This window comes from Manis pentadactyla, chromosome 1 (genome assembly GCF_030020395.1).
Source record: "Manis pentadactyla isolate mManPen7 chromosome 1, mManPen7.hap1, whole genome shotgun sequence".
NCBI lineage: Eukaryota > Metazoa > Chordata > Mammalia > Pholidota > Manidae > Manis > Manis pentadactyla.
The window spans coordinates 224,461,735-224,476,174 of NC_080019.1; the positions used below are offsets into that span (position 1 = coordinate 224,461,735).

A 14,440-nucleotide genomic window follows, 5' to 3' on the forward strand; every position below is an offset into this window, starting at 1 on the left:
AGAAGAAAATTAGAGAAGGAAATCAAAGGTGAAAGGTATATATGTGAGTGGAGTCGAGGGAGCCTTGCTTCCATTCTAGTGGATTCTTCCCGAAGATCTGAATCTGTGAACCATCCAAGTACTTAGAAGGAAGCCGAACCAGGACGCTGCAAGCTGTCAGAAGCCTCTAGGAGCGGGTGTGGCTCAGGCACCTTGCAGTTAGCCAAGAGATACGCTTCTGTGAACTTAGGGAAAATGAAATTCTTTTTTTTTGGTTGTTTTTTAAGTAAAAATGAAATACGATTTCATTTTTGTATTATATGAAAATATGGAAGGGTTGGAAGAAAGGGATGACTTACCAGGTCAAGTTTCCAGAGAGTTAGAGAAACATTCACGGATTCTCCAATAATTAGCTCTAAAATCTTGCTATTCAAGGCATGATTCACAGAGAGCATCAGCATCACGTGGGAGCTTGTTGAAAACTCCGTTTCTGAGGCCCTAGAGCATCTGAGTGAGGATCTGCGGCTGGGCAAGGTCTGCATGCGGTTCATGAGCACAGTGGAGCCTGAGCAGCATGGGTCTGTGTAGTGTTTCTCGGTCTGGGTGTGCATTAGAACCATCTGGGAGAAGCACCCTGGAAAGGCATGTGGTCAGGTCCCAGCCAGACACACCAAACGGGAATCTCTGAGGCAGGGGTACAGTATAAACGCCCCAGGTGATTCGAATGTACGGTCAGGGCAGAAACTGCCGTCTGTCACAGCTTTCCTGCAGAAGTTCTGAGAATGTGGGATAGGAGCCTGACCCGTGGACAAACAGGTCACCATACTATGGCTTGTGGACCCAGTCCTGCTGCAGTCAGAGTCCCTGAGTCAGGGTCTTCTCAGAAATGTGTGTAGGGAAGGAAAAAGGAGAAGAGAGCTGGGAACAGGGGTGTTGTCCCAAAGCAGGGTTGCCAGATGAAATACAGGATGCCCAGTTAAATTTGAATTTCAGATAAATGGGGAGCAATTTTTACTATGAGCATGTCTTCAACATTGCATGGGACCTACTTGTTCTATGAAAATATTCATTATTTTTCTGAAATTCTCATCTGACTGGGTATCCTGTATCTTGCTAAATCCTATCAAAGTCCGAATATAAAGAAGTTCAACTTGCTTCCCCAGGAAGGAAAGAAACATGCCACTGAGATGACTTCCCTGGGAAAACTCAGAATGAACCCTGTTTATTAGCTGCCAGGATTAAATCAGTGTCTTTGAAAAAACTATCTTGCTCCCTCTTTTCTCTAAGCCCAATCAGCTACCTCAAATCTGATTAAATGGTCACAGTGATTGCTTCTAAATTAATCATTAAATATTCCCCCTTGTGCTGAAAGGAGTAAAGATAACTGAGAGCACATATGTGCTTTAGAATGCACCCCCAAATTATAATGTTCTTTCCTACCATTACCCTCCAGTGTTCATAATTATGTTTCAGTGACCCAGAGGAACAAAAGAAAAATGCCCAAAGCATGGTTGGACATAAAGCATGAATGCATAGGAAACCATCTATGTGAATTGTGTAACCTGAGCTTCAGTTCTGTTAGTTAGCCAGTGTCAATATTGCAGTTTTCACACAGAAACTAAAAATGATTACAGCCAGGAGTGCCACCTAATGGAGAGAAGGATAGCTGCCCTGTCAGGATCTTTGGGCTGTTTTCAAAGCCTGAGGGGCCCGTTGTATGTTTAACAACTGCTTGTCAGCACTTTTTTTTTTTCACATTGGTGTTCTGTGATAGTTCAGAGAGCCTGAACTCAAAATTGACCTCAAGCATCTGTCAAGCTCTCCTTTGTGAATCAGGACCAAGCCCTCTCTAGTTCCTGGCAGCCCCAAGAAATGCTGCTCTGGGGGCTCAACGTGCTGTGCCGTCCACAGAGCAGCATCCCTTAAGGGTGCTCCATGAAAACAGGCCTCTGTCCAAAGACATTTTGGGGGAAAATGTATATTTTATTTCCTTCTCAAAAAGTCACAATAGACATTCGTTTGCTAATTACCCTTATGATATTAGTTTACTGTGGTTGGGATAACCATACAGCCAGGCTGGAGAGGGGCCCACAGTGTACATTTCCAACAATTTCCTGGGCAATGCTGACATCCCTGGACTGGGGTCACATTTTGAGAACCACTGACCTATGTTACACCAACCGCAGAAACTTCTTTTCAAAATCACACCTTTTCATTTCCCCAAATAACCCGTATTCCACGGAACACACTGGAAATGTGCAGTGTGGTGCTCCCACCACCGCCTACCGGCATCTTGCCCCTGAGGGCTGAGGCCCCCCGTCTCTGCAGTGCTCAGATCCTGGCCAGTCATACCCTCTCCTCTCCAAACAGCTCCACTCTGGCCCAGCCCTTAGGTAATCATTCCCCAATTTCCCAAACCTGCCTGGCAATAAAATGTTTACCCCAAGCAAACCTCAAGGAAAACTCTAGTCCTTCAGGGCAAAGCTGAATTGCCCAAATTGCTGGGAGGCAGGGGTGCTTTTCTCCATCAGGACAAAAACTGGTAAGAATAAGTCTCTGTGTCAGGTTCTCTTATTATTAATTACTGAAATAATTGTTTTTATAATTGAAATAGCTACTATTTATTGGGCAGTTTATGTGCATTAAATTCCATTGCTTTAGCCTTCTCCTCAAAGTCTTAGGAGGGTAATTTGAGAAAGCGGGTAAAGGGTAGGGGCCTGACACTGTCTCGGTGATGGACCCAGTCTTCCCAGCCAGCAGCAGGCCCAGGCCTGGGTGCTGAGCTGAAAGCCCACAGTGGCTGCGGAGGATAGAGGGTGAGCACACGGACCCTCAAGCTAGGTTGCGTGAGCACACACTCACTAACTCTGACATCTGGGGCAGGTTATTTAACTTCTCGTGGGGCCTCAGTTTCTTCGTCCATAGCCTGGGGATGCTGGTGGCCCTTATCCCATTGCCTTCTTGTGGAGCACAGATGAGTCAGGGAGGTAAAGCCCTATCAACAGCAGACAATCCAGAGGCATGGCTGTTAGGGTTACAACATTTACAGCCCTGACGCTTGCCGGAGGCTGAGGAAGCTGGCCAAGGTGATAAAGGATACAGTCCTGCTTCAGGTGGACAGCTGCGCCTGGGCCAGGCTGGGACCCACATTGCTGCGTGTGTTTCATCCTTGTGGGCCCCACCCCAACCAGGAGGGAGGCACGTGGGACACCCCCTTGGCCCAAGGATGGACTTGAAGGCAAATACTTTATCTGCACCTGCTGGGCCCAGGGGCTAGTGGGTTTCTACTCTGCTTGTGTGTGAGAAGCACACAGACAGAAAGGGGAGCATGGCCCACGTGTGAAATCCCATAGAAAATGTTACAATTCTGAGCCCTCTGCCAGAGACATTCTGTGTACCCTCAACTCACAAATGTTCTCAGTATGGGAGAGCACCCTCAGCCCATCCAGAAGCCCCCTGAGCCTTGCATGCCTGCTCTCAGAGTTTCTATGTTGTCCTCTGTTCTGGAGAAGGTTCTGGAATGGCCTTCAGAGCCAGGGAGAGTACAGCGAGGTCCCCTTCAGGCCTGATGGGAGAGGTGTGCACTTTGCATGTCTGGGATTTGCAGGATCAGCAGGGACCTGTGATTCTAGTCCTGGCTGCCTGGCCCTAGGACCTACTGGACATTCCTTGTGCTGGGGGAAGAGCTGTAAATCAAACTGCTTTGGAATTAAACTTTAATGAAAGTTGTATTACCATAGAGGAGATGGGCTTAGTTCTGATCTTTCAGATGACTTAGAACCAGTGGGGTTAAGGGAGCACAAGACAAATAATGAGTTGTATGTGTGTGTGTGTGTGTGTGTGTGCATGGCACAGAGTCAACTCTCATTCATCCCCCAGGACTGCCTCCTAACCCACAGTTCACTTAGGAAAATCAACTATCCACCAAATATAATAATCATACTACAGACCAGTAGAGTCAAATGGCATTTTATATATGTGCACTATTTATTCTTTACCTTCCTATAGAAATTAGACAGTGTGTATCAGAGGGCTCAGAATTGCAACATTTCTTCTGGGATTTCACACGTGGGCCATGCTCTCCTTTCTGTCTGTGTGCTTCTCACACACAAGCAGAGTAGAAACCCATTAGCCCCTGGGCCCAGCAGGTGCCGATAAAGTATTTGCCTAGAAGTCCATCCTTGGGCCAAGGGAGTGTCCCCTGTGCCTCAGTGTATATGTAGTTATATATAGTTTTATACACACACACACACACACACACACACATGAGCAGTTTCACCACCAACACACTCCAGAGAAATGTAAGTAAGCACAGTTCAATCAATTACGGCTTTCCAAAATCATAGGAGACAACCTACCTTGGTCATACTGACTGAGAAAAACAAAGAAATCAATAAAACATATGAAATAAAAATTATTCTTTATGTAACAAAGGGCCATTCATTTTAATTATATGCAATAACTCAAACTAGGCTAACAAAATATTCATTGAAAAGAGACTTTTGGAGGACTTGCTTTAATGAAGAAGTAAAAGTGATTCACAACTGGTGATTCATTGCATGGGAGTGGGTGCTGCTAAAATACTGGAAAACATACCTTTTTTTCCTGAAATAGGCACTGTTTCCATGACAATCGTGTTTATGGTATTCATTTTCTCAGTATGTTTATTTTGTAGTAAAAATAAGTTTTAGCTGTCAGACTTTATCTAAATCAAACTGTGTAACAGAGTCCAAATTAATGAAATAATGTGAACATTACAAAACCATTATTAGCGATTTTATAATTACCCAGACTTTTCATCTTCTCCATGAGAAGAGGCTGTGATGGAGATCCACACATTAAAGTATCTCTATGATAATAATAGCTGATATTTATTGAGTGTATACATTAGAACAAGTACTATGCCAAGCACTTTACATGCATCCTTTCGTTTACCAAAGCATATGAGGGGAGACTAATATTATCCGCATTTCACAGATGCACCAGGAACTGTGGTTTAAAGAGGTTATTTAAAGATTCAGTGTAAGCTGGGCAGTTTGACTCAGGAGAGAGTTTGGGTAAAGCCTAAGCTTCAGTGAGACAGAAGATATTTGTAGAATGTTGGTGTCCCTATGGCCAGTAGACCAATACTTAAGCCTAGGGAAAAGGTTCCTGGATAGAAGGTTGGTCTGGCATCAAATCCAATTAGTGTTGTCAGACTAGCTCCAGAACTAACATGGGCTTCTAAAACCAGGACCAAGCAGGGTGACAAAAGTCACTTTCCCACCTCAACCTCACTCATAATCAAAGGCATGCACATTTTAAATGAAAGAAACAAACAAGCAATATTGTTCTCTTTATTTGTTAAATTGGGAAAGTTTTTTATTTACTTCTTTTTTAAACACAGTTATCCATTATTTGCAAGAGCCTTTCATATTTGGGCCATGTGAACCAAATCTTCATGCCCTTTGACCCAATTCTGGGAATGGAGCCCAAAGATACCCTGAATGCTGCACAAATAGAGCTCTGCACAGTACTATTCCCAATAGTGGGAAACGTGAAACATCTAAGACGCCAAACATTTGCAGGAGTGGATGGGTAGGAGGTGGCTGATAGGACGTGGTGAATTTTCCCAGCGGATATAATGCCGCAATTAAACAAGGATCTCTTCATAGTACAGTGAAGCGTCAGGAGAAACTAACTAGAAGAGCAATCTGCATTGCAGGTCAATAGCAGGGACTTCAGCTTCTTCTTTCATTTGTTCATTCATTCACTGACAAATGTTTATTTAGGACCAAATTGAGCCATACACTGTGGTAGGTTCTAGAGACCCTAGGATTTTAACAAGACGTTGTCCCTTGCCACCGTGGGGCTTAAATCCTAGCAGGAAAACTTAAACATAAAGAAAGGTTTACTCAGTTTCACAGGTTGCTGTGAAGCAGGTATCCAAGTCAGGAAGGTATTTTAGATGAAGTGGTCCCTGGGGTAGGTTCTGAGGAATTTACCAGTCAAACGTTCGGGTGATTCATGTACACAGAAGAGGGAAAGGAGGAGGGAAGAGAATTACAGATAGAGGGAATAGCATGTGCAAAGGCCCTGTGTTGTAAGGGGCATGTCAGAAGAATAACCCGAAGAAATGCAGAGATGGTGGGTAGAGGGAAAGGGTGGTATCTGGAGAGGCAGGAAGGGACAGACCACTTAGGGCTACTGACCAGGGGTCAGCAAACTTTTTTATGAGGGACCAGATAATAAATATTTCAGACTGCTTGCCAAGAGGCAAAAATCAGTGATACTACGTGTGTATTTATATGACAAGAATGAAAAATCCACACAAAACTTTTATTAATATAAATAGTAATAGTAATGGAGTACAGTTTTTTGTAATACTGATCTACCAATGAGAAGAATGGAATGTTGGGAGAAGATAACATTTTGCTTAATTAGTGTCCTTTATTATCAAAATATATTATAAATGTTTATCTCAATGCTTGTCAGAGATGAGATTTTCTGTATTTCATCTTTTTAAAGATTTTTACAAAATAGGTATTCCCTAACACTGATTTGGTCCACACCTATATAATTTTAATTAAGCATACTCATGCATTGGCAAGCATTTATAGAATTCTATTAGATTTTTCTCCTGACATTTGCCTTTTAGCATGCCATTACATTGCAGATTAATCACTTGCAATTGAAGGTGAGATAGAATCTCATTAATTGCTTCATTAAATGGATTTTGAAGTATGAAATTTCTCACTTACATCAAAGTCCAAAAAATGCTGCTAGAACTGCATCTGAAGCTTAGAAAATATATCCACTTAATATTTATGTGGAATGGAGACACAGCTTATTTTAACTTTTAATAGAATGGGAAATACATAAAGTGGCTTACCACCACTTATGATTCAAACAATGTTAGTTGTCATTGAAATTACTTTACCACAGTGTAAGTTCTGCCAATAAGTGGCACTTTTGCCTTGAAATTTTAAGGCCAGTTTATTAAGAAATATTATCAAATCTGGATCAAAAGCTAATCTTCAAAGCCATTGACTGTTGAATTGCAGTGATTGAGACAAGTTCTTGTTCAGAAAAAATTTGATCCCAGCCTTGAGTTCAAACATTCACAATAAAACTTTACAGCCACTAAGTTATCAAACTGCTATATGGTAGGACAAGTCAGGATACTCAGCTTCTAGTTTTGACAAAAACTTTTGCATAACTGATGATGGTTAAGTACAGAGTAGGCAAAGAAGTTCATCATTGACACTACTGTCTCTGTATCACCGGATAGATCTGAATGTTTTCCACAAAGTATCTGCTGATGACTCATATGATAAATAACCATAGGCCTTAAACATCTTAACATTTCAGAAGCTTTGTAAATTTCACCAGCTATAGCTTTTTCTGCTCGCACATATTTTTTACCACTATCAGTTGTCAGCACATCTTAGCAGATTCCACTTCAGCTCTTCTGTGTCAGCATTTTCTCAACCTCTTCGAAATTTCTTGTCTGAACTTGTTCCATCCAGACTACTCATAGAAGCTAATTCTTCAGTCACATCAGGCTTAGCATTGTCTCCTCAAATAGAAATAACAACTTTTAGTTTCAGTAATATCTTTCAATTCATCAAGAGCCAAAGAAAGATATTCAGAAATGTTGGCCTTGTTTTTTAATTGATTATCAATGTTGCTTCCAATGTCATTAATCTTTTGAGCTCTAGTTCTTGCCAAAATGATACTAGTTTTAAACAAGTTTGTTTTCTCTTGAAGCATTTATTCAGCTGTTAAATGAAATAAGATTTCATCAACTCACCATGGGTAACCTATTTTGCTTGCTTGGCACACAAATGAGGCACTTGAAAACTTAATCATTTTCATGTTTTCTTTTTATGAAGAAATTATGTTATGGTGAGATACTGTTTTAAATTTTCTAAGTTTCTGATGATTGCTTTCCTGTGAGTTGGTAATATTGGGATGAATGATAACTTTGGTAATGTTGGCATATACTGTATTCTTTTACCCCAGTATCACCTTATGATAAGTGCAATGCTTTGTCACCTAAATTTGATACTAGAATAACCCAGACACCACTTTGTGTCTTAAAAATGCAACTTTCAAAGTCTACTTTTCTCTTCTTGTTTTGACATGATAGTATGTAATGGTATTTAAAAAGTGAAACAAAATGTTATGATACAGCAGTATGCATGGCAGTAAGACCACTACCAAGTTAAAACTGTGTCACTGTGATTTTTAGGGTTCTCAGTAGCAGTATGAAGCACTGAGATCTGTTATAATACTCAGCCCTGCTGTTGTAGCATAAAGCAGCTGTAGATACTAGTGGCTTTGTGCCAACAAAACTTTTTTATGGTCACTGAGATTTGAATGTCATATAATTTCCATATCTTCTTAACCAATTAAAATGTAAACACTATTTTAGGTTTGTGGGCCACACAGAAACAGGTGATGGGCTGGAGTGGGTCCACAGACCATAGTTTTTCAAACCCTCTTTAAACCATAGAAGGATATTGAGCTCTGCTTTTATTCAGAGGCCTACCTACTGTGCATGCAAGAATGATTTCCCAAAAAGCCACTGAAAGGCCTAGAAACATTAACCAAGCACATGGTCTAAGATCAGCCATACCTCTCTTTGCAGGATGGTACCCGAGTCATTGGGAAATGTGGTGGTTACTGTGGGAAATGTACTCCATCCTCTGGAACTGGCCTGGAGGTTCGAGTTCTATAGTTAAGGTAAGTCCCATGTTTCTCTCTCTTATTCTTTCTGTAGCCTAATGATTAGTGAATATGGACAAGTCAGTTGTCCTCAGATTACTGTTCAGCATCTTCAGGTTGACTTCATACTATTCTTCTCTTTTCTCTCTTGCTCATCTGTCTTTTCATGGCTGCAGCTGTCTGTTCTCCATGCTTAGGATGTGAGGTCCCTCACCTTTTGCATCAGATTCCTCTGCAAAGCTTATTAAAAATACCACTTACTGCGCTCTATCTTGGAGTTCCTGTTTCATTAGATACCTTGTGGATCCAGAAATCAATACTTTTAGTACAGGGATTTCTGATGTAAGGGACTCACACATCATCAACCTTTGAAAAGTGCTGTCCAGGAGCATTATAATAATAATATTGATGGTATTCATTGATCCCTATGTGTCAGGCACCATGCTGATCACTTTGCAGGCATTATTTAATTGAATCATCACAACAAAGCAAGGAGAAGGGCTGCTGTCCTGTTTACCAGATGGAAGCCGAGGCCCACAACAATTAAGTAGCTTGCTTAAGGTCACAATGGATTCCCTTGGCAGAACCCAAGAATGTCCTACACCAAAGCCAGTGCTCTCAATTAATGCACCATTCTACACACTTGTGACTCACAGTGTGATCCAAGGACCAACATTATCAGGATAACCTGGGAACTTATCAGAAATGCAGAATTTCAGGCCTTATCCTAAACCTACAAAATCAAATCTGCATTTTAACAAATCCACAGGAGAGTCATGCATATTAAAGTTTGCCAATTCCTGGTCTAACTACATTATGCCAGCAAATACTGCCTCTGCTGGGTGAGGACTGAATTGGTCAGTCTTTTTTTTGTCCTGCCTTCAGCTGTAAGGGATGACCTCAGCCAACTCATGTGACCCTCCTACAACTCCCTGCAAGCTTCCAGCAGTCCATTGCTCTTCAAGATCCTGGCACAGGAGTACCTAGTTGACATTTATGTGTCAGTATTCCAGTGTTCAATTAAACATCCAAATTATCTTAAATTACGATCAATTCCATTGCTAGAGACAACTGAAAAAAAATAAAAGAAATTTATTGCCTAAAATAACTGAGAAGTCCAAGCAGGTCTCTCTTCAGGCATGTCTGGATCCAGAGGCTCATAGTCATCAGGACTCTTTCTTTCTCCACTGATCAGCTATACTTACCTCTTAAATGGCTCATTCTCGGGCAGATTATCTGTCCTGCACCATGGTTCCTGGTGGTTTACATCCTTACAGTTCATGGCCCCAAATAAATGCTCATCTTCGTCACCCATTCTGCACAAGAACTCAGGCTCTAATTGGTCACATGACCACTTCTGAACCAATCACAATGTCCAGGAAACAGAGATCACATATCCACCTACAGTTGGGTGATTGACAGCTTCATTTGGAAGAAGAACAAGGAGTTTCTTATCAGAAAAGGAGAGATGGGATGGAGGCAGAGAAAGTCAGCAGGGATCCACTGGAGATCCCCATTTTATATGTATTTTAATGTATTTCATATCTAGTGAAATTATTGTATGTGTTTTATGTGTAGTAAAATTTGAGTGAGTAAATATATGTACTATTTAAATGTATGCACAGAAAAAGTTTAGAAGGAAATACACCAGTATTTGAAGAACATTATTTCAGGCTAGTGGTTTTTTTTTTTTATTCTGTATATTCCCATGAGATTTCCATGTTTCTTATAGCAAACATGCATTGCTTTCAAATCTAGAGAAAATTATCATTTTAAATTCTGTATGTGAAAATGTATGGTTTACCCACTCTTGACCTATAGTGTTTGAGACAGATGACTCATACTTCCTGGTTGGTTGTTTGTTTTCAGGTGCTCTGAAGAGGAAGCCATTATGGGATGGATGAAGGATAGTAATGCAATACCTCCACCTTAAATTTGTGTGTGTGTGTGTGTGTGTGTATGTGTGTGTGTGTGAGGACCTTTATGCTTGTGTGTGTATGTGTGTGTGTGTGTGTGTACATATACATGCACACGCACACATATATTCATGTATATATATGTGTGCGTGTGTGTGTATATATGTGGAATATCCTAATGATGTATAGTTTAATATTTATGTTTGGAATTATTTATTGTGATGTAATATTTTTGTACGTAAAATGATTCTATTGTGACTGCCATTTTCATTATTTTGTCCCTTGCAGTCAGACCACTGCATTTTACGTACTCTACATTATATGTAGTACTATGACAAAAGTGATCCTTCATTATCACGGTACACTATTGTTTACTTTCTATCTGTAAATGTTTCATTGTTACCTTTTTAAAAATTGTGATTTGTTTTTTAAAACAACCTAGCTGCCATCAAGGTGCTACAGGAGTTGTGTAAGAGTATTTTGGCGTTTTTAGGAAAGTATCATTAGCCAATAAGTAATTTAGTGACGTCACAGATTATATCAGCTATTAATTAAGTTAAGTATCTACTCAGTCTTATGTGATCTCTGGGAAAAACTGCCTTGGTGCCTTGGTGCTAATATTGTATGTATTTAAGTGATCATCAGACTCAGAAGTTGTAAACAGTTTTAATAGAAGAGAGGAGCAGAAGGACAGTTTCCAGTGGACAGAATCACGTGGGCAAAATAAGACCAGCTGTCTACCCTTATTTTTGGACATGCCTATTTTAGAACAGTTGGACTCTTTTCTTCTTATTGTTCTTGTTAGCAGTGCTTTGCTTCAGTTCATGGTGCCTTGGTCTCTTTGCGGTGAATTGGACAGTCTCTTCAACCAGCTTCATTGCAGAGTGATATTGATAAAGTGAGATCCTCTCAGTATTTTGCCAAAATATTCTAAAATGGTGTCCAAGTTTACCTGTTAAGACAGAGGATGCACAGGATGGGGGTGACCTTCAGCACCCCAGCACACCTGGAGAAGTTGTGAAGCAGTTTTCAATCATCCAAAGTGCCTTTTGCATGAAAACATTGCTCAGTGACCCGACTTGTCTTCAGGCCATCGAGCCTCACACCCTGGCAGTGTTGATGCCTGCTGCAGTAATTTGCATTTGTGAGAAGAAATGAACTGTGGAGTATGCGACACCGTGGTCTCTGCCCTTCCAACCTGATTGAAGGGAAGCCATCAACAATGGCCTGTGGTGGACACTCGGTTTGAGAAAACCCTGCCCACTCCCCAACCCCAGGAGATTAGGGAAAACCTGGCAGTATTCTCCAACTCCAAACAAACTCAAGAGTGTTCTAAGAGAAACTGTACTCAGTGTATGGATAAGTGTTATTCTACATTATTAATACATTGTGAAAATATACTATGAATAAATACCATGACCACATCCAAACATTTGTCTTTCCCCTGCTTTCTAGACCCTTGATTCAGGTTGGAATGAAAATGTCTGTAGTTTCTTTAATTGTCCTATTAATAAGAAATGCAAACCTTCTTAATCCCATCAGTTACAGTTGCCATTCTGGAGACAGATGAGGATGGGGGCTGTCCCCAAGGTCTGTCTTTTCTTCACTTAAATTGGTTGAAGTGGTTCTTCTGAAAATCAAAAACATAGGCCTCTTGTCTGTGTGATGGGGAACAAATGAGCAAACAAAACAGGAGATGTAAGTGGGATTTGGGGGCTCAGTTGTTAATTTTTATGGAACAGTAATTTCCACTCTATAGACTGCTGGTGTCAGGGAAATAAGAGCCTTTCAAAGTAGTCTAATAAGTACTTAACAGTAAATGGACATCATCCATATGCCAGGCCCTTTTCTAAATTGTTTTAGCTCATCCATACAACCCCAAGTAGAGAAGATGATGTAACATCATTCTGTGGATAAGGAACCAGAGCCTTCAAGGTGCAAACAGTCCTGAGCTCATATACAGTGAATAGGCAACAGTCCCTAAAAGAACCATTTAGTTCTAATTGGGTTACATGGCCATTTCCAGACCAATCACATTCTTGAGAGGGCTGGGATCATGTTCCCACCTAGTGTCAGGGCAGTTCCCAGAGGAGAAGGGTTTTCTCTTCAGAAGAAGGTAGATAGTATAGGGATAGAATAAGTGGCAGGTATCCACTCTAGATTTCCATGTATGTGTGTGTCTGAGTGTATGTTTGTGTTTGCATGGATGCACACACATGCATGTATAAAATCTCCAGATCAGCTCACACCACAGTCCTACCACTTGTGATCCCTCAGCACCATCTAAGACCTGGGTTCTAGTATTTTCTCTGATCTCTGATCCAGAACCTTAGTTCCTTCATGTGTAAAATGAAACTATTAGTAGTGCTCCCATTTACCTTGAGGGGTTTCCTGAAGACCCCTTAAGCCCTGCCCCTTAAGTGGTGGCAAAATAGATGCCCTCAAAATGTGCATCAGCAAGTTTGAGCTGACAGCAGTGAAGGCGTGTGTTCTGTATCAGTTAAGAATTATCTTCAGCTGCTAATTATAGAGACCTGACTGCAATGGTTTACACATTAATAAGTGTATTTCACTGTTATGTGAAAAGCCTGGCAATAGGCAATCCAGGGCTGGTATGGCAGCTCCACAAAATCATTAGAGACAGCATTTCATTCTTAATCTCCTTCATCCTCCATATTTCAATATAGCTGCCAGAGCTCCAGCAGTCACTCCAAAATTCCAGGCAGTAAGAAAAAGGGAGTGGAAGGAAAGCATAAAAAGTGGCATGGTCCCAGCTCTCAATCTGTCTTTTTAAAAGAGGTTTTCTAGAAACCTCACCCAACAAACTCCACTTATATATCCTCAGCCAGAATTAAGTCATATGCTGCATCTAGGCTGCAGGAGCAGTGGGGAAATGGGGTTGTTTCACAGAGTGTGTTTCCAAACTGAATAAAATGAGGGATCTGTTTCTAGGAAAGAAGGCAAAGTGGATTTGAGAGAGGCAGCTAGAAGTTTCTGCAACAGGTTCGAGGACAGAGATGGGAGAGAATGGCTTGGAAGCAATTATAAGGTAAGCAAGAGATAATAGAATCGGACCTAGAGTTGTGACCATTGTAATGGTAGGAAATTATAGAGTGCTAGAGGTGGTAAAAACTAACAGGAGCTGACAACAGATGAATTTGGGATGGACTGTGGGAGGGAAGGCACTGGTAAGAATTCAAATATGAGGTTTCATCTGCCTGTACATACAAGCAAGGTGATACGAAGATGAATGGGTAGGTAGATGCATGGGCAGATAATAATTAGAGTCCACAAATTCTTTACATTTTTATAGTGCTATACACATGAAACATTGTCTTTGTATTCTGTTCATTTATCCAAATAATATTTAATGCACATCTGCCAATTTCCAGGCACTGTTTTAGGTACTAGGGGTGCAGCAGTGTATTAGTTAGGATACAGGCTAACAAGCTGTATTAGTCCACTAGGGCTACCGTAACCAGTACCGCAGACTGGGTAGTTGAAACACCACACATTTATTCTGTCACAGTTCTGGTGGCTGGAAGCCCAAGATCAGGTGCCTCCAGGGTTGGTTTCTGGTGAGGGCTCTCTTCCTGGCTCATAGACCTTCTCTCCTCACTGCGTCCTCACACGGCCTTTCCTCGGTGTGAGCACAGAGAGAGAGACTTCTAGTATCTCTTCCTCTTCTTTTTTTTTTTTATTAAGGTATCATTGATATGCAATCTTACGAAGGTTTTGCATGAGCAACATTGAGGTTACTACATTCACCCATATTATCGAGGCCCCACCCGACTGCAGTCACTGTCCATCAGCGTAGTAAGATGCTCTAGAGTCAC

General features: G+C 41.1%; 1 protein-coding gene across 8 annotated transcripts in view; it reads left to right on the forward strand.

Annotated features, from left to right (window-relative positions):
- Positions 1–13,578, forward strand: part of ADAMTS9 (ADAM metallopeptidase with thrombospondin type 1 motif 9) — a 156,644-nt gene extending 143,066 nt beyond the window's left edge. For 7 of the 8 annotated variants that reach the window (XM_036877586.2, XM_036877589.2, XM_057507822.1 and 4 more), the window contains 2 exons: positions 8,612–8,706; positions 10,558–12,037. In XM_036877586.2, coding sequence (XP_036733481.2) covers positions 8,612–8,701 — 90 coding nt within the window. In that variant the 3' untranslated portion in view covers positions 8,702–8,706; positions 10,558–12,037. Of the gene's footprint in view, positions 1–8,611; positions 8,707–10,557; positions 12,038–13,556 lie in introns of those variants that run through there. The other variant, XM_057507807.1, reaches the window with a different exon arrangement.
- The last annotated feature ends 862 nt before the right edge of the window (positions 13,579–14,440 follow it).